Here is a 26,258-nt window from a genome sequence, read left to right on the forward strand (position 1 = left end):
ATTGAAAACCACCAAAGCCAAAAAACCTGCTGAAACAAACGTGTTAAGAAGTGGTTATTATGGAAATAATATTTATTCCAGTTGTATTGTCATGACATATTTATCTATTAGTTAAAGAGGAAGGGGCTTGGTTTTCTCCATGAATTTTAGGCCTATCTTTACTTGGAACAAATTTTATTTAAGAAAGCAGCATGTGGCCCACAAGCATTTGAATCTGGGGCCATCTGTGGAAGGACTCCCATGACAAGACTCTGCTTTCAAGTTTCATTTCAAAACCAAAACTTGTTACTGGCCTATGCTGTAGTTTTGGGTGGAAATAAGGCAAAGCTTGGCAACTTGGGAGATGTGTTCCTTTTTATCACAAGTTAAATTACAATGGTATGTACCAAAATGAGGCTTGGACAAACCCCTGAGGACAAACCTGTCCCCTCTTTCTCCTCAATTTTCTCTGCCAAAGGAGCAAGGCTGTAGGGAACAAGAGATGGGAGGAGGCTGTACCTTGTGCTGCATCTGACTCGAGTGACTAACTAATCCACCAGGGGCCCCAACAAGTTCTCAAGGGAGCCATATTCACTGGGAACTGAGTGGAGAGAGGGACTGGTTCCTTTGATGGAGAAGGAAATGAAAACTGAAGGGTTGGACTCCAGAAGACTCCATTCCCTTAAAAGAGAAAGTATCGTGATTTACAACAGCAGCAGAGTTTTTTCACTCTTGATCAGAGACGTTGAGACTTTCCAGACAGACTCTATCTTCCCCGAGACCCAAATATTATACAAAGGAGGTGCAAGAGGAGAGTTAACCCTTTGGCTATACTGGTATTTTAGCCCAGAATCACAGGCAGCTGTTACTTTTGCTTCTGTTTGCATCTTATACTTGGTTGAACTGATAAAAAGTAGGTGCCAAATTTCCCTATTTAATCAGATTACTTGGCCTGAAATGAGAAAGGAACAGAATTTGTGTCCCTACCTTTCAGCCCAATTTCATTTAGTTCATCAAATCCCTCACAGGTCTGATCTCCCTTAGAGTAATGCAATGATTAGTTAGATTTCTGTATCACACACGTTATTATGACCATCTATTTATATTGCTGTGCATGGCGCTTTACAGAAAAAATAAAAGATACTGTCCCTGCTTCATCATTTAAATTATAATTTCCCTACTGTATTTATGCAATGGCCCCTACTACCAAGGGCAGAGCTCCCATATTGCACATTTCTGTATTATTAATGTAGCCAGCAAGCAATGATATTTCCACTTTCAGTCCACATCTGTTGGCTGGCTCCTACAGCCACTCCCTCCTAATGTGCAGAACTATCAGACAGTTAGAAATGTGCTACTAAGTGCTAGTGCGAGTTAAAAGTTTACCACACAAAAGAGGTATCAGTACTTGAATTGGGGACTAGCAGCCCACAGCACTGTTCTGTTGAGAATGAATAAAGAGAACATGATCTTTTAAAGGCTCTCCCCATTTCTCCTCCACCCCATTCCTGATTCTCATCCTAAGAAGTCCTAATACTGAGGTCTTCTCGCCTGGAATTTTCTTTGCTCCAGCTGAATTCAGCACTTAAAGGCAGCCAGAAAGGTGATACACCTCTTGGCACGCTATTCGGCATAAGTGTAGCGACCATGTAGTGCATCAAATGGTGCAACGGGCTTCATGACATGTAGCCATGTTATTTACATATTATACACCTCTACCCCAATATAATGCTGTCCTCACGAGCCAAAAAATCTTACCGCGTTATACGTGAAACCGCATTATAATCGAACTTCCTTTGATCCTCCGGAGTGTGCAGCCCCACCCCCCCATAGCACTGCTTTACCGCGTTCTATCCGAATTTGTGTTATATTGGGTCTCGTTATATCGGGGTAGAGGTGTATATATATATAATCCACATAGCACACTGGGAATTTTAGATTAAGAATTATTGATTCAAAAGGACATTACGCTATTCTGAGGGACCACGGTCCATTGGTTAGAGCAAAGGCCAGACTCAGGATTTGACTCCTGACTCAGCCACTGACTTACTGAATGAGCTTGTGCAAGGCTCAGGTAAATGTCCGTCTACCAAAGTTTCACCCTCTTTCAAATTATAAAATAACATTACTCAGTTCACAGGGGTGCTGCAAAGCCTAAATAATGTTTGTAGAGTATTTCAAGATGCTCAAGTGAAAGGAATACTCCACGGTATTATTAATCTGCGAGCGTGTGCATGTGAGATGAAGATAGGGGCCAGCCCCCTTGCTCTAAGACTGTCTCTGAATTCCAGGCATATTTAGCGGGGGTTCCTAGAATGGCTGCATACCTGCAGCAGCAGTTGGATTCCCTTGTTTCGGTCAGCCTTACATTCAAAGGATTCCATTCGGTCCATTCTTATGGCAGCTTATAACAACACTGCAAAAAATAATCGGTATGCCACATCAGCAATTTCCACTGCAGGAAGATACTGGCTTTGGTGCCTTATGTTCTAATTAAAACAAGCAACCCGACAGAGGTGATTAGGGTAGGTTGGCATGTGGATGAGTCTGGCATGCCTTGGAGTATCATACTGAGGACATTCCTATTCTCTAGTGGGAAACATAAAATCATAGAATATTAGGGTTGGAAGAGACCTCAAGAGGTCATCTAGTCCAACCCCCTGCTCAAAGCAGGACCAACACCAACTAAATCATCCCAGCCAGAGCTTTGACAAGCCGGGCCTTAAAAACCTCTAAGGATGGAGATTCCACCACCTCCCTAGGTAACCCATTCCAGTGCTTCACCACCTTCCTAGTGAAATAGTGTTTCCTAATATCCAACCTAGAGCTCCCCCATTGCAACTTGAGACCATTGCTTCTTGTTCTGTCATCTGTCACCACTGAGAACAGCCTAGCTCTATCCTCTTTGGAACCCCCTTTCATGTAGTTGAGGGCTACTATAAAATCCCCCCCCACTCTTCTCTTCTGCAAACTAAATAAGCCCAGTTGCCTCAGCCTCTCCTCATGTCATGTGCCCCACACCCTAATCATTTTCATTGCCCTCCACTGGACTCTCTCCAATTTTCCACATTCCTTCTTTTTTTGGGGGGGGTGGGAAACAAAACTGGACGCAGTACTCCAGGTGTGGCCTCACCAACACCGACTAGAGGGGAATAATCACTCCCCTCGATCTGTTGGCAATGCTCTTACTAATACAGCCCAATATGCCATTGGCCTTCATGGCAACGAGGGCACACTGCTGACTCATATCCAGCTTCTCATCCACTGTAATCCCCAGGTCCTTTTCTGCAGAACTGCTGCTTAGCCAGTCAGTCCCCAGCCTGTAGCGGAACATGGGATTCTTCCTTTCGTAAGTGCAGGACTCTGCACTTGTCCTTGTTGAACCTCGTCAGATTTCTTTTGGCCCAATCCTCCAATTTGTTTAGGTCACTCTTGACTCTATCCCTACCTTCCAGCGTATCTACCTGTCCCTCCAGCTTAGTGTCATCTGCAAACTTGCTGAGGGCGCAATTAATTCCATTATCCAGATCATTAATAAAGATGTTGAACAAAACTGGCCCCAAGGCCAACTCCTCAGGCACTCCACTTGATACCGCTGCCAACTAGACATCGAGCTATTGATCACTACCCGTTGAGCCGGATACTCTAGCCAGCTTTCTATCCACCTTATAGTCCATTCATCCAATCCATACTTTTTTAACTTGCTGGCAAGAATACTGTGAGAGACCATATCAAAAGCTTTGCTAAAGTCAAGATATATCACACCCACCACTTTCCCCATATCCACAGAGCCAGTTTTCTCATTATAGAAGGCAATCAGATTGGTCAGGCATGACTTGCCTTTGGTGAATCCATGCTGACTGTTCCTGATCACCTTCTTCTTCTCCAAGTGCTTCAAAATGGATTCCTTGAGGACCTGCTCCATGATTTTGCTGGGGAATGAAGTGAGGCTGACTGGTATGTAGTTCCCCGAGTTGTCTTTCTTCCCTTTTTAAAATATGAGCACTTCCAATCGTCCGTGACCTCCCCCGATCGCCACAAATTTTCAAAGATAATGGCCCTTGGCTCTGCATTCACATCAGCCAACTCTTTCAGCACCCTTGGATGCATTAGATCTGGACCCCTGGACTTACGCATGTCCAGCTTTTCTAAACAGCCCTTAACTTATTCTTTCACCACTGAGGGCTGCTCATCTCCTCCCCATACTGTGTTGCCGAGTGCAGCAGTCTGGGAGCTGACCTTGTCTGTGAAGACTGAGGCAAAAAAAGCATTGACTACTCCAGCTTTTTCCACATCATCTGTCACTAGGTTGCCACTCTCACTCATTAAGGGTCCCACACTTGCCCTGACCTTCGTCTTGTTGCTAACATACCTGTAGAAACCCTTCTTGTTACCCTTCACATCCCTTGCTAACTACAACTCCAATTGTGCCTTGACCTTCCTGATTACACCCCTGCATGCTCTAGCAATATTTTTATAGTATCAGAGGGGTAGCCGTGTTAGTCTGGATCTGTAAAAGCAGCAAAGAGTCTTGTGGCACCTTACAGCCTAACAGACGTTTTGGAGCATAAGCTTTCGTAGGTGAATACCCACTTCGTTGGATCCATGTAGTGGAAATTTCCAGGGGCAAGTATATATAAGCAAGCAAGAAGCAGGCTAGAGATAATTAGGTTAGTTCAATCAGGGAGGATGAGGCCCTCTTCTAGCAGCTGAGGTGTCTCTACGGAAAAGGATAAATGGACACAAATCAGATATTAGGAATAGCAATATACAAAAGCCTGTAGGAGAACACTTCAACTTTCCTGGCCACACAATAGCAGAACTTAAGGTGGCCATCCTGCAGCAAAAAAACTTCAGGACCACACTTCAAAGAGAAACTGCTGAGCTTCAGTTCATCTGCAAATTTGACACCATCAGCTCAAGATTAAACAAAGACTGTGAATGGCTTGCCAACTACAAAACCAGTTTCTCCTCTCTTGGTTTTCTCACCTCAGCTGCTAGAAGAGGGCCTCATCCTCCTTAATTGAACTAACCTCGTTATCTCTAGCCTGCTTCTTGCTTGCTTATATACACTTGCCCCTGGAAATTTCCACTACATGCATCAGACAAAGTGGGTATTCACCCACGAAAGCTCATGCTCCAAAACGTCTGTTAGTCTATAAGGTGCCACAAGACTCTTTGCTGCTAATATTTTTATATTCCTCCCTAGTCATCTGTCCAGATTTCCACTTCTTGTAAGCTTCCTTTTGGAGTTTAAGCTCACTGAAGATTTCACTGTTAAGCCAAGCTGATCGCCTGCCATATTTGCTATTCTTTCTGCACATTGAGATGGTTTGTTCCTGTACCCTGAATAAGGCTTTTTAAGTAAATTAAATTAATGGAGACATCCTGTCTCCTAGAACTGGAAGGGACCTTGAAAGGTCATTGTGTCCAGCCCCCTGCCTTTACTAGCAGGACCAAGTACTGATTTTGCCCCAGATCCCTAAGTGGCCCCTTCAAGGATTGAAGTCACAACCCTGGGTTTAGCAGGCCAGTGCTCAAACCACTGAGCTACCCCTCCCCCCCCAAATACAGCCAGCTCTGCTGGACTCCTTACCCTCTCATAGCCTGCCCATCAGTTCCCTAAGGGAGTCAAAATCTCGTTTTCTGAAGTCTAGGGTTCCTATTTTGCTACTCTTCTTTCTTCCTTTTGTCAAGATCCTGAACTCAGTCATCTCATGGTCACTGCTGCCTAGGTTGCCACCCACTTCTACTTCCCCTACCAATTTTTCCCTGTTTGTAAGCAGCAGGTCAAGAGGATCATGGCTCCTAGTCGGTTCCTCCAGCACTTGCACCAGGAAGTTGTCCCCAACACTCTCCAAAAACTTCCTGTATTATCTGTGCATTGCTGTATTGCTCTCCCAGCAGATGTCAGGGTGATTGAAGTCCCCCACTAGAACCAAGGCCTGCGATCTGGAAACTTCAGTTAGTTGTCCGAAGAAAGTAATCTTCACTCATCCCAAAGGCAGAATTTGTGTGTGCTTTGGAAGTGGAGCATCTCCTACTTGGAGAACTGATGCTACCATGGAAATTATCTGAATCAAAGGTTCTCACAAACCTATATTATGTACCCACACACTGGTGTGTGCTGTTCAGTGTTCCTTGGCAGCTGATCCATGGACTATTACTATTGCCAACCCAAGCAGGAGGATTAAGGGTGATAAGTGTGTGAGAAGCTGATCAGCTTATCCTGTTGGGCACAGAAAGGGTCTGCTATAAAATGAGTGGGGATGAGAAGGAACTTTCAGGCCCAGAATGACAGAGTCACAAAGTCTTACATCCCACTTCAGACCAGCCGCAGATTTTCCGTCTTTAGGGGAGGGAAGAAAGCTTTTGATACGATTGATTTAGAGTAAGTGGTTACAGGGAGGGTGCGTTTCAAGGTCTGGAACTCCCTGCTACACAAACAACATTAATAATACAGTGGAAATCAAATGGAAAACAGACTCCTATCCAGAGCAGAGCATCAGCAATCCCTGCAGAGGGCTCTGATGGATGTGCAGAAAGGCACATCTCTTTTTAGCATTTAATGAGTCAAATAAATCACCTAAGGCAAAGATAACACATGGGACGTCCAAGGGCACTTTGCAGAGCAGCTGCACCTTTGCCTCCCAAGTATAAGGAGAGAGAGTAACACTGATTCCTCCTCGTGGCTGCCTGACATGCAGTGATTTCAGAATTTCCTTTCGATAGCACCACAGAGAAGCACAGGCAGGAAGCCAGATTAGTCACACATGATACTAGGGGAAAACTTACAAGCAATTTATGAGCGATCCGAAGCGGCTCAGCATTGAAAAGGAACACAGCCAAGTCTTGTATCTTTTCTGCAAGAAAAAAAAAATCTGCCGAGCAGGAGCCAGGTTTTAGAACTCACACAACTGCTGGCCTCAGCACAGTCAGAACCTCTGCTGGCTCCTGGTCGTGTCTCAATGGAATTAATCGTAAGAGAGCATCCATCTGTGCCCCTTCCCAGGGGTCAAGTATTAACTCCATGTCATCCTCTCATTTTTGTGCTCATGGTGCTGCTAAACAAGCATCGTGAAGCAACAGGCCAATCAGCAAACCAAGGCATTTCCCAAAAATAATGGGACATGTTTGAAAATTAATTCCCTAACTGATTAGTCCAAGGCTAAATAAGTGAGTCAGTGATGGAACCATAATTAGAACCCAGGAGCTCCCAAATCCATGTCTGACATTATATATTTAATCCATTAAACAAGTCAGTCTCTCTTTACCCAGAAGGATTGAGAATTAAGACTGAGGCTAACAACAAAGACTACCTTTTTCTCCATTTAGACAGCAAACCCATGACAGAAGGCAACAGAAGCCACTACACACCACTGACATCAGAAAATGGTTGCTAAGCACCCTAATGAACACAGCTCAATGTGATAGCATCTAAGACTACATCTATGCTTAAACTGCTACAGCGGCACAGCTGTGACAGGAGGAGTTCTCCCGCTGCTGTAGTTAATCCACTATCCCAAGAAGCAGTAGCTAGGTCGACAGAAGAATACTTCCATTATCTAGCCTTGTCTACACTGGGGCTTAACTACATCACTCAGGGGCATGGACTTTTCAGAGTGAGGTAGCTGGGTCGACTTCACTTTACATTTTTAGCATAGACCAGTCTAAGTTTGTCAACAGATCCTGCAGTGAAGACATTACATGAAAGAGGAATTAGAGGTTGTGGCCAGATGTTCCCCAACAGCAGTTCGTTTATAAGTGCTGATTCCACAGCGATAGTTGCATTAGGAAGCGTGGATGAGGGAGTTAGAAAACAAAGGTTAAAACCGAGATCATAGGAACGAAAGCTGCTCACTCTGCAAGTCTCATTTCTGTTCTGTATAGGATCATGGCTATTCGACACTGTCTAAGCCCTCCAATTATTTTAGGTAGGGAAGGGGAGGAAAAGCCTTCATATAAACCACCACCACAATTATGAATTTAACAAAACATCAAAGGCTGCACAGCAGAGGCAAACAGCTGCCAAAAGATTTAAATCCAGACTCCAAGTCTTTGTAGAACACGATTTGAGAGGAACGAGAGCCTCAGTTTATTTCTAATAGCCGAATTAAGACAGCTCTACCCATATGTATATTAATAACCCTTTGGCTATAGTTTATTACCCAGATATAAAGAAAAGCAAATTTCCTTTCAGGAGGGTATGTCAATGGCGCTTGAGAATTTCTTGAAAGCATCAACAGTGGTCTCCATTTTTGAAGATTTCCAGGCATCTACACTATACCTAGTACTCTGGATCAGAATACTGGTTATGCTTATCGATTCAGTACTAGTACCCACACTGGCAACAGCCAATACTTCCATGATTATTAGTTTTCACAGCTGCAAAATTCATTAAAACAATAAAATTATCAACCTTTTTTTTTAAATTGAGCCTCAACATTTGATAATCAATCTTGCTTTCTGAAACAGAAACTTGCTTTGAAAAAGTAACACTGTCTGCAAAGCCTAGTTTGATGAATGGTCTGACTTCTATTTTTACATGAAAACATCTGATCCTTAACTCACATTTACCTCCAGGAGAATTCGGTGACTCAAAAGACACTCCATAATTACAGTGAAGATCTTAGGCATATCAAGAAAGCAAAATCAGCACTCTGTGGAAAATTATAGTTTACCTAACAAGGGTACAATCTGATAAAGAATTGAGGATTGTACAAGATACTCAAATTCAGAAACACCTATCATCACCAAAATGAAGCTCTGAATTTTCAGAAAGCTCTTGCTACTCGATAAGTTTGGAACACCTTATCAATGCCCAGTGAGCAAAAATAATTTTAACTGGAACTGGCTGAAAAATGGAAAATTAATTTCATAGAAATTCAAAGGCTTTGAAACTGATCTTTTCAATTTTTTTTCTAGAAATTTATCATCTGTTTTCTTGTAATGGTCAAAATGTTGTCTAAATGATTATAGAAATTTTTAGTTTGTCAAAACTAAAGTTTGCAGATTTTTGGTAAATGAAAAATGTCAATAACCTTTTCCATTGGATTCTGAAACAGATAGTATTACGGGTCAGGGATGAGCTGTATCTTTGCCTTCTCCCTCTGTCTCTCTGAGAGCACCCTTTCCAAGTGACAGGTCTACACTGGCATGTCTCTCAGAACAAAATCCTGGGATTAAGCCCACTTTTAGACTTGACTGACTAGGCTACAGCACCCCTTTTACCAACCCCATTACCTCGGCAGGTCCAAATGGATTTAGACCCTGTTACAGACTTCCCTCCAATCCCTCCAGGAATTGTGACCGGTATGAAATTGTAGTGAATCAGGATAGCTTCTTCAAAATAGTAGTATTTGTCCAAAGGAACAGAACAAACAGAGAAAAAAAGAGTTAAAATAAACCTACAGGCATAGTCTTACCTAACTTAGCCTTTCTCTGCCAGTTTAAGTGAGTCCCACTTGACCCAAGCACCTCTCTATATTCGGGATGAGTGAAACAGGCTGTACCCTAAAGCTTCTGCCCCTCTGATAATCTGACCACCCAGTTTGTTCTGAGTATAGACTACAGGAGCTCTCTATGGCCCATAGCACTTTTGATTCCTGCAGTCCTAAGCTAGCTCTGATGGATTTAACTTCCTAGTTACCCATTAGCCAGCAATACAATAACTACCAAGCCCACAGAGATACAGATAATTCTGCATGGATGGGATGCCAGCAAAGGTGACAGAAGATGGGAAAGGAAGGAGTGTCTTGTGGTTAAGCAGTCAGAAGGTATGAATTCTACTCCTGAGTCTGCCAAGAATTTCCTGCATGACTTTGGGCAAACGATATAGGGTCCCTGTCCTGCAGGATGCGGAGTTCCCACAACTCATATTGACTTTCATAGGATATGAGTTTGCCAGCTCTTAGTCACTCTTTGCCTCAGTTTCCTCTTCTATAAAATGAGTATAACATTACTTTCTTACCTCATGGCAATGTTTGTAAAGTGTGTTCAGTTCTTGGATGGAAGGCACTACATAAGTGCCAAGTATTACTATTATATTGACTTCTGCTGCAGGCATCTCTGATGTCCATGACAGAGGAGTATCATGAAATACACAACACATAATTTAAAACACCTGACTTGGATCTTTGTGATGAGATGGGAAAACAAGTTTTCAGAGCTTTCTTCATATTAAAGGTGCCAAGAGGTGTTTGTACAGGTTGTGGAGACAGCAAGGATGTAAGCTACAGCACACTGTATTCAGTAAAACCAACAGCTGCCTAAAAGGAGGCTACAATTCCCACAATTCCAACTGGTTAGGGGTCATCACTAAATAGTGGACAATTCCTGAGACTTCCGTGAATGTAAGCAAGCAGGGGAGGGGGGCGCAAATGCTTCAGCATTTCTGAAGTCAGGAGACTCTAGTAGGATGTAATTTATGCAGGAATCCATGACCTCAGACACTTGCCTTGGAAGCTGACCTACTACTTGCCTGAACAATAATGAGCCTTTAACTCTAGCCAGAAGGCAGGTCAAGCAGTACAGTGACTAGGTGCTCAAGGAGTGAATCTTATCTGGGGAGAAGCTCAGTCTAACAAGCACGTATTAGAGAGAAGTACAGCCTTAGAACTGGAAAATATTGCGTCTGCATTTTATGATTGTTACCAGTCTCTCTTGTCTAGATCTGAACACCACACTTTTTTTGAGACACATCTGTTTCAGATCTGCAACAACCTGGGGCCTCGGAGTCTCTGTATCTGCATCAAAGAGCTATTGTGCCCAACAGCTTTTGAAAACAAACTTGCCCGCCCACTGCCTGAGACACTCACTGGCTCAAAGCTGGTTGGTTGCTTCCTCTTACGTGTCCTGAATATGAACCACTAGAACTCAAACGCCCAACAAGGAGAACAGAGCTAACTGGCGCCTTACCTGAAATCCACACATTCAAACACAGTATTTGTTTTCTGACACTCAAATACTGCTTCAAAGCTTTTGGATGTTGAATCTGAATTCCAGACTTCTCTTGGAAAAGCACAAGAAACCATACGGGAAACCACAGCACCTTACTAAAACAAAAGAAATATGGGAATACCTTATACAAATATAGTACAGCAATGGCTCCACACAAAGCAGAATCACTACTGTATATTTAGGGTTTGGCACCATTACTATAGAATACTGCAGTATTTTTATAGGATTAGTCCATTGTCACAAGGCCATGAGTTAGCATCCCAGGGCAGCGGAAGCTACTCTTGTTACAAAGTCAATAATAAGTAGGTGCCACAAACCACAAGCCTTATCCCTGTAGAGCAGTACCAGAGCCCCACCGGCCTCTGCAAGTCTTTAACAAGCAGTCTGCAGCCTACTACTGAGGGCTTCTTCCTCCTTCTTGCAAAGGACCGGTTCCTAATTGAATCAGCATATGGCGCATTGCATCTTGAATGTTAGGATTGTGGTTCTGTAGCTGTAGAGGTGGTCTGAGCAACAATGCCTTACTAAATAGCTAATGTTAACTGTAGCAAAAGGGGAAATGGCTGCCATTCGTGCCTTTGAAAATGTCCCCCATAAACTTTGGGGGAGGGTTCCAGAGAGTGTATGTACATCAGAGAAGAGTATGTAAGTTGATATGTGCTCCTTACTAGCATTAAAACCTAATTTGGTTAGGGTGGGGTCAGTGGGAGAACAGGAAGTAAGTGACAGATGCAGGGTGGTGATCGTGCTGAACACCTTGGTGAACAGTTTGCTCTCCCCCAAAGGCAAGACAATCTTTTGTTTGTGGCCAGTCTAATACCCAAAGCAAAGTATGCTGGTAGCTGAGGTAGGAAAGAGGCTTCTTCCATGTAGCAGTGAATCAGCACTTTTTTTGAGAGCTGCTGCTCGAGAAGTCGTTTCAATGTTATATGCAGCAGGTTTTAGAGTCAGACAGGAGGATCAGGAGGGTTTTTAGTAATGCTTAAGAAAATAAATAGAAGAGAGGGAAGGGAAAAGAAGTTGGGAGAAAAAGGATAAAATAAAGTGAAGAAGTAGTCATGTTTTGCTTCTCCTTATAAACCTGTCCAGGAGTCCTGTAAGTGAAAAGCTTAACGAAGAGATAGAGATGCTAGATTCACCATGTACAAAGATGATGAACTGACCTCTTACAACTCCTCTTATGGGCAGGATTGTTCAAACTGTCTCTTCCTTCTGGATTTGTACCCTAATTTTGGCTCCTAATGCTACAGTAATAATATTTTGAAAAAAAAAATTAAAAAAAAATAGTTTATTTTAGTCTGATGCATTCAAATTTCACAGTGGGACTGTCACCCACTGATATAATGAGAAATTCAGTCTTCGGATACACTCTGGACAGGATAGGCAGGATTACCAAGGAAAACGAGGCCATGCAGACCTAGAACGTAAATTAGATTATATCTCACCAGTTACTAATCATTTGCTTTAGCAGCTGTTTTATTAGCCAGGGGCCTGAGCCTGTGCCCATTAAAGCCAATGAGAGTTTTGTTATTGTCTTAAATGAAGGCAGGGTGGGGCTCCAAGTCATTCACTGACACCACCTGAGACACATGACTGATAAAGTGCAGAGATTACAGGGTATACAGAGGCAAAGAAGGAAACAGAAAGAAAAAGGAACTTTTTTAAAAAAAAAGCCAGATCGATATAATAGCAGCCGTATTACAGACACTGGATGCAAAGTTAGTCCTTTCACACTTGTTTGGACTAGGGGTATCAGAGGAGCTGTGTATTTTTCAGGATTCCTTTTCAGTGTACTGGGAAATTAAATGAGTGGCTTTTCAGAAGACAGAAAGCTTCTGTGTATCTGCAGGGAGGATTTCCATAAACTTCTTCATTAATGTATCATATGCTGGCTCTGAACTGTAGTTCTCTTTGTAGGATGGGATAACTTAATGCAAGTGACTCAATGACAAGTTTCTTATGTGTGCAGAGCTTATATCTGTGAGTAGATCTTACTGCAGTGGCAGGAAGAGGGTGCATGGGATAGAAGACACCCCTTCCCATCTTCATAATAAGGTTATGTTCTGTTTAAATGCTGGATGCATTGCTGCAAAAATACTATGTGGCCTATGCACTCAGTAACGGCCACAAATCCCTTTGAGAGATACAACTTAATGCTATAGGCCAAATCTGCTTCCCTACTTGCCAAGCCTCTCTAAAATGGCTTGGCACATGGGGCTTCTGCAGTAGTTAGAGAGAACATAATCTTCCCCTCAGGCCACTCCATGACTGCTACTGCTGCTTCAGTGAAGTAACAGCCCATGGCTGCTATGCCTTCAGCGCTGCAGGCCACTGCATCCCCATAGTACCAGATCCTCCAGTCCCAAAACTATCATCTGGGACAGCAAGATAGATCTACTCTCCATGAGCTATCCTATGATACACAGGCCCTGCAGATCAATAGGATCGTCAGCATCCACTCCCACAAACCTCCATGCACCAGCCCTACACCAGTTCCATTCTCTATTGTGAGTTCTACACCGAGGTCCGGGTGGACACACAGGATCTTCCCTGTAAACATGTGCATTATAGGCAGAGAAGAGGCCTGAATATTTTGCTAAGAGGAACAGTGGAGAAAAAGAATCAGGGATGCATGATACATTGCTACCTGCCAAGTCAAGCACAGGATCAGCAGGTCTCTTTCACTATAGGACCTCCTTATCTTTGAGAGGATAGTACCTCCAAGGGCCTCCATCACAGATGCTAAATCTGCTCTCCTCAAAATGAGCAGTTTGGCTCATTGCATTTTTTCCATCACTAGTCCCCGCCCCTCCACCCCTGCCCTAGAATTTTACACCGTGTGCTCCAGAGGGAATTTGAGAGTAAACAGGTTGTTGTGTAGGCAAATTCAGAAATAAAAAAAGTGATGTACAAAATTACATTAAAAAATCCATTCAAGAGTAAGGTTTAGCACTCACGCAAACTCTCTTTCTCACACACACACATACACACAGCAAACAAACCCCTTTTTATATCAGATTGTGAGAGAACAGCAGAGACCAGAAGAGAACATGAGGTCTATGGCCAGAATGTTACATTACCCTCTATACCAATCATCATCCAACAAACTAATGGGACATATTCCAAAACCAATACAATTAACCACATGGAGGGCAAAAACAATACAAAGTCGGTGCTAAAAATACACCTGTTCTTATAGCACCAGATCCACAAAGGGACCTAGGTGTTGCTATGCCTAACTTTTAGGTGCCTTGCCACCGAGTGGAATCTGCAGCCCCAAATTAGGTTGGTAGGCTCCCTATAAAATGCAGGAGGAGAGTAGTTGCTTAAGAATGGGATCCACAAAAGCCAGCTTGCTGAGCAAGGAGCCACCTAGGCTAGCCAATAGGAAATGCCAAGGAGAGGGCTGTGGCCTAAATCCTGCCCCTCTAAGGGAGTTAGGCACCCAAAGTTTGGGCCAGAAGGTGTCCCCAATCTCTGCCTGGGATTCTCAGCCATGAACCTGGCCCTGGAGTTGAGTGCCTCCACTGTATTTTGCAAGAAACATGTATGTGTGTGTCAGGGGCAGAGGTATTCTGGATTACAGGATATTCTGTTGTGGGAATCTCAAGATCTCCTGTTGAAGTTATTTGACTGTGTACAAAGAATTAAATATACCTTGGGCGAGAGAGAGAGAGAGAGAGAATGTCCAATGGTACTCACCCTAGAGGTGGGAAACTCACGTTCAGATCCCTGCTCCATATCAGGCAGAGGCAGAGAATTAAACCCAGGTCTCCAGGTGAGTGTCCTAGTCCCTGGGCTAAGGGTTATAAGGGAGGCGTCCTCCTGCTCCCCTGCCCTGGCTGTTTTGTTTGGGTTTAGGCATATTCTGAAAACACCTATCAAAACAGGTCCCACAGTTTGGACAGATGGGGGAACACCTAGTTTGAGGATCCTGCTGGGATTTAGGTGTGAGATAAGTGCCCAGGCACCTAAACAGAGATGGCTGTGCATATGCCCACTTGCAGGAACTCAGACGCCTAAGGATTTTAGGCACCTCCAGGGCTACGCGATATCTGAGCCAAGATTTTGAAGATCCCAGTAGCATCCAAAAGTTGAATTTAGACACCTAAAAGTGGCCATTAGGTACCTAAGTCCATTTCAGGATCCAGTCATATACTATTGCACATCTGACTTCCTGACATGCTACATCAAAATATATTACCAATTTCAAACCTGGCAAGGCTCTTATGTTTAGATAATGCTGCCAAAATGGCTTTTGTATCCTCAGACCTTAAGTGTTAAGACATGTTTGATGTACCACATCACCCAGTTTCATGAGTCATCCTGATGTCTCCTACCATTGCATATAGTTAGGGCCCTACCAAATTCACGCTCCATTTTGGTCAATTTCACAGTCATAAATGTCATGATTTCAGCTATTTAAATTTGAAATTTCATGGTGTTTTAATTGTAGGGACCCAGAACCCAAAAGGAGTTGTAGGGGGCTCACAAGGTTATTGTGGGGGGGGGGGGGGTTGCGGTACTGCTACCACTACTTCCTGCGCTGCTGCTAACAATGGTGCTGCCTGCAGAACTGGGCAGCTGGAGAGTGGAGGCTGCTGGCTCGAAGCCCAGCTCTGAAGGCAGTGCCACCTCCAGCAGCAGCACCGTAGAAGTAAGGATGGCATGGTATAGTATTGCCACCATTTGTGCTGCTGCTGGTGGGGCGCTGCCTTCACAGCTAGGCACCCGGCCAACAGCTGCCGCTCTGCAGTCCCCAGCTCTGAAGGCAACGCAGAAGTAAGGGTGGCAATACTGCAACCCCTTTATAATAACCTTGCCATCCTCCTGCAACTCCCTTTTGTGTCAGGATCCCCATTTTGAGAAACGCTGGTCTTCCTCATGAAATCTTTATAGTACAGGGTAAAGGCACACAAAAGACCAGATCTCACAGTCTGATGCATTTTTCATGGCTGTACCAAGGTCACCCCAGAAGCATATGAATCTTAGTGATGTATGTACACTGGTCCAGATTCTCTGCTGCTCCAAACTGGTGAAGCTCCATCAAAGTCAATGGGACTACAATGACTTACGACAAATGAGCCAGATCCTCAGCTGATGTAAGTCAGGAAGGGGCTGGTAAGACCACCCAGCCTCCATTGAGAAAAACCTGATGCTGGGGCATCAGAGCAAGCTGAAGAATTCAGAAAAGAATAGATAAATTTTTCTAGCATTTAGCTATCACAGGAATTGGTGCTATCTTTTGGTAACAGCAAAGATAGATAAGCGAATGTTGTGCTGGTGTACAGCAGGTGAGCTGAGACAAGAGACCATCACAACCCTGTCCCGAAGAGCTTACAGTAAAGTCATGAGTGGGAGCAATACAGGACAAGGTCCATATATTTATTATTGCTTGAATGTTTCATGGATAGGCAGGTTTGGAGACTTCTGCAGGAGGAAATTTAGCACACATTAACCAGCAGGCTTTTCCAACAAAAAGGTATTGAAAGTGACAAAGGGCGAGGCCAGAGATACCTAGATGCAGGCACACGGGATGTAGGAGAAGAGGAGTGCAGGACAATAGCTGTGTAAGCAGTAAATTAACATTTAGCATATGGATGGATTTGAATAATACAGTATTTTTTTTCGTGCTAATCATAACAAAAAATGATGACGCTAACCTATGAGCCAGGTTTTACCGGATCTCTCAGTTTTTACCTGTTTTAAAGGCATGAATGATATGCTGAATCTACAGGCACAGTTAGGCAGTTAGATGTCTAAATTCAGAAATTAGTGTCCTGAGTTAATTTGTGTTGGCCCCACTGTTCCTGCAATTGATTGCAAGCATAACGTGAGGCTATTTTTTTTTAACTTAGCCCAGTGTGTTCATCCTTTCAATTCAAGATATTTAAATGGAGTTTTAAAACTTAGGAGAGTAAGTAACAAGAATGGGGTGGGGGAAGAGTGTACATATGTAGCAGTGGGTGGGGAGAGAATGAGAATGAGGAAGATAATATGAGGGTTAGTGAAAATGTGGCTTGGTGACTTGGCAAACTAGGATTGGCAGGGCATTTCACGTGCAGGGGGCAGTGTCGTAAGATGCACAGCGATAGAACTGCAAATAGGAAGTGAACGGAATAACAAGTCCTGAATCACTGCTTAAATGGAAGGGCTGGGGGTGGACTTGCGAAAAAGCCATTTCAAGATGTGGACTTTGGCAGAGTCCCTGTCACATCCTGAAGATGAAGGATAGGAAGTTTACCCTGTCTGGAAAACATCTACAAATATTCCCCCACCAGAGTAGTGCTGTAACAGCAGGAAGTTCTAGCGTTGGGAGAATTTGTATTAAGGAGCAACTCTACATTACGCTAATTGGTTTTTTCACCTCCCTGCTCTGAGCATTTAGCCATGGCTGTGATCAGCTCTGTTAATTACCACAGGAGAGTTCAAGCAATGGATACGTATTATTTTAATCATATTCCTGGGCTTTTCCTCTGAATAATTTACTCCACAATGAGACTTTGAAGCATAGAAATTGTCCATTTATTTCCTGAAAGCCTTAATCTAAAACCTCTTGCTAAGAGAGCTCTCCAGCTTTCTGAGCTCCCCTTGTCGCTTTTTTGTCATATATGAAAAATGTCTGTTGTTTGCTTTAGTGCAGGATTCCTGTGAACAGAACTGGCTGCCACAGCTTTGTTTGTTCATGCAAAGCCCCATGCTGCCATAGAAAGAGTCTCCATCTTGTGAGGTGCAAGCAAGAATGATGCCCACAATAATAAGAAGAGCAGGAATGTCAGCAAGTTCCCCAATGATTGTGTAGTTCTCTCTGTACTCGCACAGAAGAGAAGGAAGGCAGGTACATATAAAAAACGAGAAAAAGTCAAGCTCTGGAGCATTTCCACTTTAAAGGGAGAAAGGACAATTGCACAGGAAATGATGCTAGCCATATGGTTCTGTAGCACCGCTGGTAGAACATCTAAGCCATGGTCTTGGAGGGAAGAAAACAGGGGTTCAGAAGAGGAAAGGAAATTTAACCTAAGTTACTACTTCTCTTGCTGATCAATGGTATTGCGTGTATGTCGTATTGTGAATGATACTGATATCGCTAAAACACATACCGGGCTAAAAATAAAAATCTGATGCGTCCAGTGGTGCTGATTGCTCTCAGCTCTGATAAAAGAGGGATACAGCCAACAACAACAAACATTATTGAGACAGAAACGTGTTCTCTACTCTAGTTTCACTTTACACCTGAGATTATTATAATTGAACCAGATTAGAGAAAAACCATCTTTTTCTCTGTTTTCAGTTAGTTTAGAATTAACATATGACAGCACTTTGGGTCTAGTCAGTTCCACAATGAACCCTGTATATCAATTTGTGTGGATCAGTCCCATGTATTACTTTGCATCCAAAGATCTCATAGTGCTTTAAATAAAAAAAAATAAAAAAAAATGGAGAAGCGTTATCTGTGTTTAACAGATGAAGGAGCTGAGTCACAGAGTGATCTTCTCAAGACCGCAGAGGAAGTCCCTGTCAGCTTTTCCTTCTGTAGCATAGAAAAGGGACCAACACTTATTTTTCAATAGAAATTACTATAAAACAATTTTTTTTTCCAAATTGAGATATTTGAAACAACTGAGAAATAACTCTTTCTAATGCCCCAGCAAACCAGCTCTGCAGAGAAGTCACAGACACACTATCAGTAACAGCCTCCTATTATCATTCGCTTCATAACTAGTAACATTACCTACAACCTCATCAAAGCAAACGTGCAATTTACATGGGAGTCTCTTCTCACTCTACCTCCTTTTCTTTAATTAGGGAAATACTCCATTGGATCAGCATTTCCACATTCAAATTTAGCAAGAGACTGCCAATGCCTTGCCTATGCAGAGATCTGTAGTGCTGGCCAAAACTCAACAGTGCCAGATTTTAAATTTTTTCTGCATCCCCCTGAAAGGGGTGTGAAGCAAGGGAAGAGCTTTGATAGCCTGGAAAAGCATTTGTCATTCCAGACTCTCTTAAGTTTGCAGAATATCCCTTAAGGGGTAGACTGGAGAAACAGATGCATAGAGAGAAGGGAAAGGGAGCTCTGCTTTTCATTACAAAAATTAAGGAAGTTGAAACCTACATTCATATCCCTGCTTTGTAACTCTCAGGTCTGACATAAAGAGCCCACCCTAGATAGCTTTTTATGACCTACCTATCTCTGAATAAATACTCCAGACCAGATCTGACCCCCCACAGATCCACACATGGAAGAAAATCTTGGAGTGAGGAGTTCCCTCTGTCCAAGTATCACTTCCATGGCACCTCTCCCTAACATGCTGTTCTGATCAGATGCTCCTTCACTGTGGCTCCAAGGGGACGGGGTTCTGCAACCTGCAGGACAAAGCAAGCTCAAAGTGATGGGCACAATGTCTTTCTTCTTTTCCCCTCCACCATCCTATCACCATCACAGCGTCCCCCCCGCTGAACAATCAGAAGTTGTCAGAACTTTTCTGCCAAAGCCCTCCACTCTGTGGATTCCCCCACACCCTCACCCTTTCAGCAGGCTGTTCAGGAACAGCAGTCAGAAGTACTGTTAGCTCAGCTCAGTCCAAGCTGAGTTGATGGGAGTGGGCAAGGGTGATGCTACCGAGCTAGTATCAATATACCAAAACGTGCAACCTCTGGCAGATCTCCCAAGTCAGGTCATTTTGAGGTAGGGAGGGAGGACCTGGTCTCTTCTCCCCACTCCTTGCAAGCCATCTGAGGGACACTGTGAGTGGAATCTTACTTAGATTTCCTGCCTCCTGACCCTCTCCTTTTTTCTCAGGGAAAATCCAGGGCGCATGCACATGCACACACAAAGAATTAATTTAAAGAAATAGATTAAGTTGAAATCTACACAGACTTTAGAGATTCTGACCAGAAAGAGTATAATGTGGTCTGGAAATTGAGACTACTCTATCACAGGTGCTGGGGAAAGATTCACGTGAACATATGGAAAATGATTAACAAGGCTGCTTTGAGAATACAGTATGTTCATTAGAGCAAGTTACACTAAGGTAAAACAAATTAATAGTATTGCCAAGGAAGCACTGCCAATCTGATGACATAAGAGTTCCTTTCAGGCCCCTCAGAGTTTAGTGATTGTCTCTCAGCTGACTTGGGGACGAGGCTTAAAGAAGGGGTGAAAAAAGTGCATTTTTTCCCACTAAATAAGCCAGCAACCCACTAACCTCAGAGAAATATCCACCTCCTGAAACTACATTACATCATTTAATACTGGCAACCTATAATGTGATGCATTTCAATAATTTTTAAAAAGGTGCACTAAAAGGTATCCACTAAATTGCCTCAGACATGCAGCTTAGTACCATCAGAATGTATTGGTCCATAATTCTTAAATATTTTAGCCTCATTTGCATTCCTCATAAAAGTGTCTACAAACCACTTACAAAGGGCACCTAACCATATCAGGGCAGATTTTCAAAGGTACAAATTAGTGCTGTCAATTAATCACAGATAAGTCACGCGATTAATTCAAAAAAATTATCATGACTAATCGCAATTTTAATCACTCTGTTAAATAACAGAATGCCAATTGAAAATTATTACATATTTTTGGATGTTCTTCTACATTTTCAAATAGATTGATTTCAATTACAACACAGAATACAAAGTGTACAGCGCTTACTTTATATTATCATTTTGATTAAATATTCTAACTGTAAAAATAATAAATAGTATTTTTCAGTTCACCTCATACAAGTACTGTAGTGCAATCTCTATTGTGAAAGTGCAACTTACAAATGTTGATTTTTTTGTTATTAAATAACTGCACTCAAAAACAAAACAATGTAAAACTTTACAGCCTACAAATCCACTCAGTCCTACTTCTTGTTCAGCCAATCGCTAAGACAAACAAGTTTGTTTACATTTCCTGGAGCTAATGCTGCCCGCTTCTTTTTTATAATATCACCTGAAATGAGAACAGGCATTCACATGGCACTGTTGTAGCCAGCATTGCGAGGTATTTACATGCCAGATATGCTAAACATTAGTATGCCCTTTCATGTTTCGGCCACCATTCTAGAGGACATGCCTCCATGCTGATGACGCTAGTTAAAAAAATAATGTGTTAATTACATTTGTGACTGAACTCCTTGGGGGAGCACTGCATGTCTCCTGCTCTGTTTTACCTGCATTCTGCCATATATTTTATGCTATAGCAGTCTCGGATGATGACCCAGCACATGTTTGTTTTAAGAACACTTTCACTGCAAATCTGACAAAACGCAAAGAAGGTACCAATGTGAGATTTCTAAAGATAGCTACTGCACTCGACCCAAGGTTCAAGAATCTGAAGTGCCTTCCAAAATCTGAAAGGGATGAGATGTGGGCATGCTTTCAGAAGTCTTAAAAGAGCAACACTCCGATGCGGAAAATACTGAACCTGAACCACCAAAAAAAGAAAATCAATTTTCTGCTGGTGGCATCTGACTCAGATGATGAAAATGAACATGTTAGTCTGCACTGCTTTGGATCGTTATCGAGCAGAACCTGTCATCAGCATGGATGCCTGTCTTCCGGAATGGTGGTTGAAGCATGAAGGTACGTATGAATCTTTAGCACATCTGGCACATAAATGTCTTGTGACATCGGCTACAACAGTGCCATGTGAATGCCTGTTCTCACTTTTAGGTCACATTGTAAACAAGAAATGGGCAGCATTATCTTCTGTAAATGTAAACAAACTTGTTTGTCTGAGCGATTGGCTGAACAAGAAGTAGGACTGAGTGGACTGCTGGTTCTAAAGTTTTACATTGTTTTATTTTTGAATGCAGTTATTTTTGTACATAATACTACATTTGAAAGTTGAACTTTCATGATAAAGGGATTTCACTACAGTACTTTTAATAGGTGAATTGAAAAATATTATTTCTTTTGGTTTTTACAGTGCAAATATTTGTTATCAAAATATTAAGTGAGCACTTTAGTCTCTGTCTTCTGTGTTCTAACTGAAATCAATATATTTGAAAATGTACAAAATATCCAAAAATATTTAAATAAATGGTATTCCATTATTGTTTAACAGTGCGATTAATCACAATTATTTTTTTAATTGCACAATTAATTTTTTTAATCGCTTGACAGCCGTAGTACAAATGGGATTCATTCAAATAACTTTCAATAGATATGAGGCACCTAAATGTCCTCTGTGCCTCTGAAAACCTTTTCTTTTCCTCCCCCTTTGGCTTTTATTTAATGTATCACCAAATATTACAGGTTGTTTGTTTGTTTGAAAAATCTCTAGAGATTCTGCTAGAATTTTCTGCAGATTGTATTAGCTAATTCTCATTCTTTGACAACCTTTACTTGCTAGACAATGTAATAAGTTTTTTAATATTTTCTTACTTTAGATCTTGCAATAATATCTGGCATTTTAAAAAACATCCCCAAGACAAACATATAAACAAAACAAAAGACAGAAAAAAAACAACCCTGCATACATCTGGCAGATTTTGCACAGAATTCAGAAGATATTTCCTACTGCAGAATTCAGAGGGAAATCCTCCATGCATGTAAATTTTTTATGCACATGAGCGTTGATTCCTGTAATACTTACAGAAATTCTGAAGAAGTGAAACCCCACTCCCCTTTCACGCTAGTATAATTTAAGAAATGCTCCACTGACATCTTTAGAGTTACATGAATATAAGTGAGAGGAGAATCAAGCTTCAGTCTTATTTTATGGTAGATCTTGAGAGTAGCTTGATACTATTCTGCACACACACAAGCTGGAAGTTATGCATATTAAAAGTAATTTCAAATTTTGAGTCTTAATCTGGGACCTATTCTACATCTTTGTCATAAATCTTAGCAGATCCTATTTCCCAATTAAAAGAGAACTGTAAATTTTCCTTGGTAGCTTTGAGTTCGCACAATTTAAGAGGTTGTATGTTGTTATATATAGACACACAATGCTGCATCCAACCTTCTAGACTGTAGTCTCTAGTCACTCTAGCAGGCTGCACAGCCTGTTATTTTGAGACAACAGGTGTTTGGCATTTTAGAGGCCTGTCGGCAGACAATGAATTTAATTAATTTGCTTTAAAACTTACATTTCCGTTTTTACACTAATTATTTACAGCACCACAAGATGAAGCCAATATATAAATAAATCAAACTTCAAAATTGATGGAGTACTGCACTTAATTAGAGAAATTAATGACCTGGAGCATTTTACCAAACCAAAGTATTAGATGCAAGGTTGATCGACACAGTACCAGGAGGTCTACCAATACATTTCTAATATCCTCATTTCTGTAGTAAATAGGCTTCAACATCTATCTGTTAAACACACAATTCCCACTCACTTTTAAAGCCAAATTATCTTTTCAGCACAGAGCCCAATTAGCCAGGTAAGCATCTAAATATCACTGTAGTGGGTGCATTAGAAGCAGGAGGATGGGCATTAGAAGCAGAGGGCACTGCTCTAACATTTTTATCTATTTTTAGGTCAGGTTAGTAGGAGATATTGTCCTGTCTGTATCCAATAGGATGACCAGATGTCCCGATTTTATAGAGACAGTCCTGATATTTGGGGCTTTTTCTTACATAGGCTCCTATTACCCACCGCCCCCTGTCCCAATTTTTCACACTTGTTTTCTGGTCACCCTAGTATCCAATGAGTCTTTCCTCCAAGCCCTTCCTGGGTTCCAAACACCCATTTATTCCAATGGGAGTTCAGCATGCCAAAGACTTGGGAGAATCAGTCCCAACTTTGGTAAAATTGTAAGGATGCAGGCTTTAATTCTCCACTGCCTTGCACCTTCTGCCATCATTTATACCTGCACAAAGTGGTGTAAACAAATAATTGCAGCAAATCAAAGTTTTCCATCTCTTTGTCCCTTGAATGAATTACATCTTGCACTGGGCTTTCCTGTTGAAGTCTTGCATTTCTTTCCTCTCCCAATTAAATAAATTGGGCAAATTGCAGAACATACAGAGGCAGATTCACAACCGCACCCAGTGGGTTCGATTCACTGACTGTACTCCAGTTTTATACCTGCAAAAGTCCATTCATGTAACAAAGTAATGTGGCAGTAAATCATTCCAACATCCACTGCATGCAACTAGAATGAGGGCAGGGCCAGCTCCAGGTTTTTTGCAGCCCCAAGCAAAACAAAACCAAACCAAACCAAACCAACACAACAACAAAAATGCCCCTTGAAAAGTGCCACCCCCAAAGGGCCGGAGTGCTGTCCCTTGAAAAGTGCCACACCAAGCACATACTTGGAATGCTGGTGCCTAGAGCCAGCCCTGAATGAGGGGGCACAATGGGGTCCCAATTCTATGCTGGCTCCAGGTAGACTAGCGTCAAGATCTGCTCGAAACTACTCTAGCTGTTTAGGCCTTAAGAGGTCAATACACCACCAGAGAATAAGTAGAGCGCACGAGCACTCTGGATATTACCCTTCTCAATCCTGACAGGGAGTTGCAGGAAGTGTCACAGATGCTAGCTAGGCAGACTGTATGCCAGTTTGGGATTGTCCTGAAGATGAAGACTTCCTCACACCAGGGAATTCTCAGCTGAGAGGATCTGATGGTTTCCCAGTCCCTTTGTGCCAACAGACCGACACAAATGGGCAGAGTCGCAGAAGAGTATCTAGCCCCTCCAGCTCTCTCCTTCTCATCCTTACAACAGGCTATCGAGCTGCTCAAATAAATATCCATTTTTTGACGCTGCATGAACTAACTGAAGCTTTTCGCTTTCCCGATAAGAAAATCAATGGCCTAATAGCTACTGAGTTGGTTGACTTCAGCTGTAGCAGGCAAAACCAAAAAGAGAAAAGGAAAAGGGAAAATGATAGATACAAGAACTTCCTGTAGTACAATCATAACAACTGATAACCCAATTGTTTTATAGACAAGGATTGAAACACTTCTATCTTAGGTACTTATCAGGCCCCAACACTGTAGCATCTGAACACCTAGTAATCTTTGATGTATATATCCTCACAATACCCCCATCAGGTAGGGAAGTACTATTATTCCTGTGTTATACAGATGGGTAACTGAGGTACAGAGAGACTAAGGGTGGGATTCACAAAGGCATTTAGGCACCTACCTCCCACTGAAGCCATTGAAGATGATTTAAATAGACTCCCTCTGCCCTACACCTATTCCATCAAGGAATATTTCAACATGGTGGGAAAGGCTGCCTTCAGTGGTATTATTTCAACTATTGTTCACGGTCTTCTCCCTTTGATTCAAAGTGCTAATCTCCTCTGAAGGGATTCTGGCCTCTATAACCATCAACGGAGGCAAAATACAATATGCGCATTGATCTTTGTTCCAGTCTTAGGTCCTACACTACAGAAATCAGAATAGAAGGTTGCATTTAACCTTACTGTATTTGAACTGTTCTTCATTACCTGGGGTAATAATTATACTGGAAAATTGTGCTACTTCCTGTTAGGAAAAAACAAACAAACACCACACACTTCATCATGTTGTGTCTGTACGTACACTGTATCACACTTACCTGCACTATACCATAAATAAGCAAGCTGATAAAACTGTTGCTCATCAACAAAAATGACTGTCTGTTTCAATGAAAAACACTAACCTGTCACTGGGGTACACTATGCACTTATATTGACAATATACACCTAACATACCCCGGTGCACTCACCCTACAACATCTGTTCAAAGGGCCAACAATAAAAACAGAGTAACATTCAGAATAAACTGCATGGAGGGAAAAGAGCTCTGCACACTAACTACAGAAAGTGTCACTTTAAATAGAGAATTTTGTACTGACATATGTAAAATATCTCACATACTGCAGAGGCAAGGTGGGTGAAGTAATATCTTTTATTGTAAGAGAGGCTATATTTGGAGTTTCCTTACATACTGCAGTCAGAAAATTGTTCAAATGCACAATAGGAAATTATAATTATTGTATATTTGTTGCATCTATTATTAAAAAGACAAGAGTTTGGTTATGAACAGATATATTTAAGTATTCTTACATAGTAGCACACGATGAGTGTATAATATGGTAATAATGCACCAATATTATTAGCATTGTTGGAAAGCTGTGGGCAATGTATGTATTGCGCAGGTATAAATGAGTGTTTAAACAAAGCCACATCATTTTACTTACTTTTTATAGCACTGATAAGTGCATTCCCATCTTTAATCACATCCTTTATGAATTTGTTGGTTCTCTCCAGCTCCTGCTCATAACATTTCAGCCTGTCTCGAAAATCTGGACTGTCCAGGTAGCAGTCACTGAACTCTAATGCAGGATGCCCCATGTTCCTTGAAGAAAAAATTAA

At 42.1% G+C, this 26,258-nt stretch overlaps 1 protein-coding gene across 4 annotated transcripts in view; it reads right to left on the reverse strand.

Moving 5' to 3' along the window:
• The window catches only part of OPHN1 (oligophrenin 1), a 125,099-nt gene that overhangs the window by 97,472 nt on the left and 1,369 nt on the right, over positions 1-26,258 (reverse strand). For all 4 annotated transcript variants that reach the window (XM_050964635.1, XM_050964633.1, XM_050964634.1 and 1 more), the window contains exon 3: positions 26,084-26,241. In XM_050964635.1, coding sequence (XP_050820592.1) covers positions 26,084-26,237 — 154 coding nt within the window. In that variant the 5' untranslated portion in view covers positions 26,238-26,241. The remainder of the gene's footprint in view (positions 1-26,083; positions 26,242-26,258) is intronic.

The sequence above is a fragment of the Gopherus flavomarginatus genome, chromosome 8, assembly GCF_025201925.1.
Source record: "Gopherus flavomarginatus isolate rGopFla2 chromosome 8, rGopFla2.mat.asm, whole genome shotgun sequence".
Lineage (NCBI taxonomy): Eukaryota > Metazoa > Chordata > Testudines > Testudinidae > Gopherus > Gopherus flavomarginatus.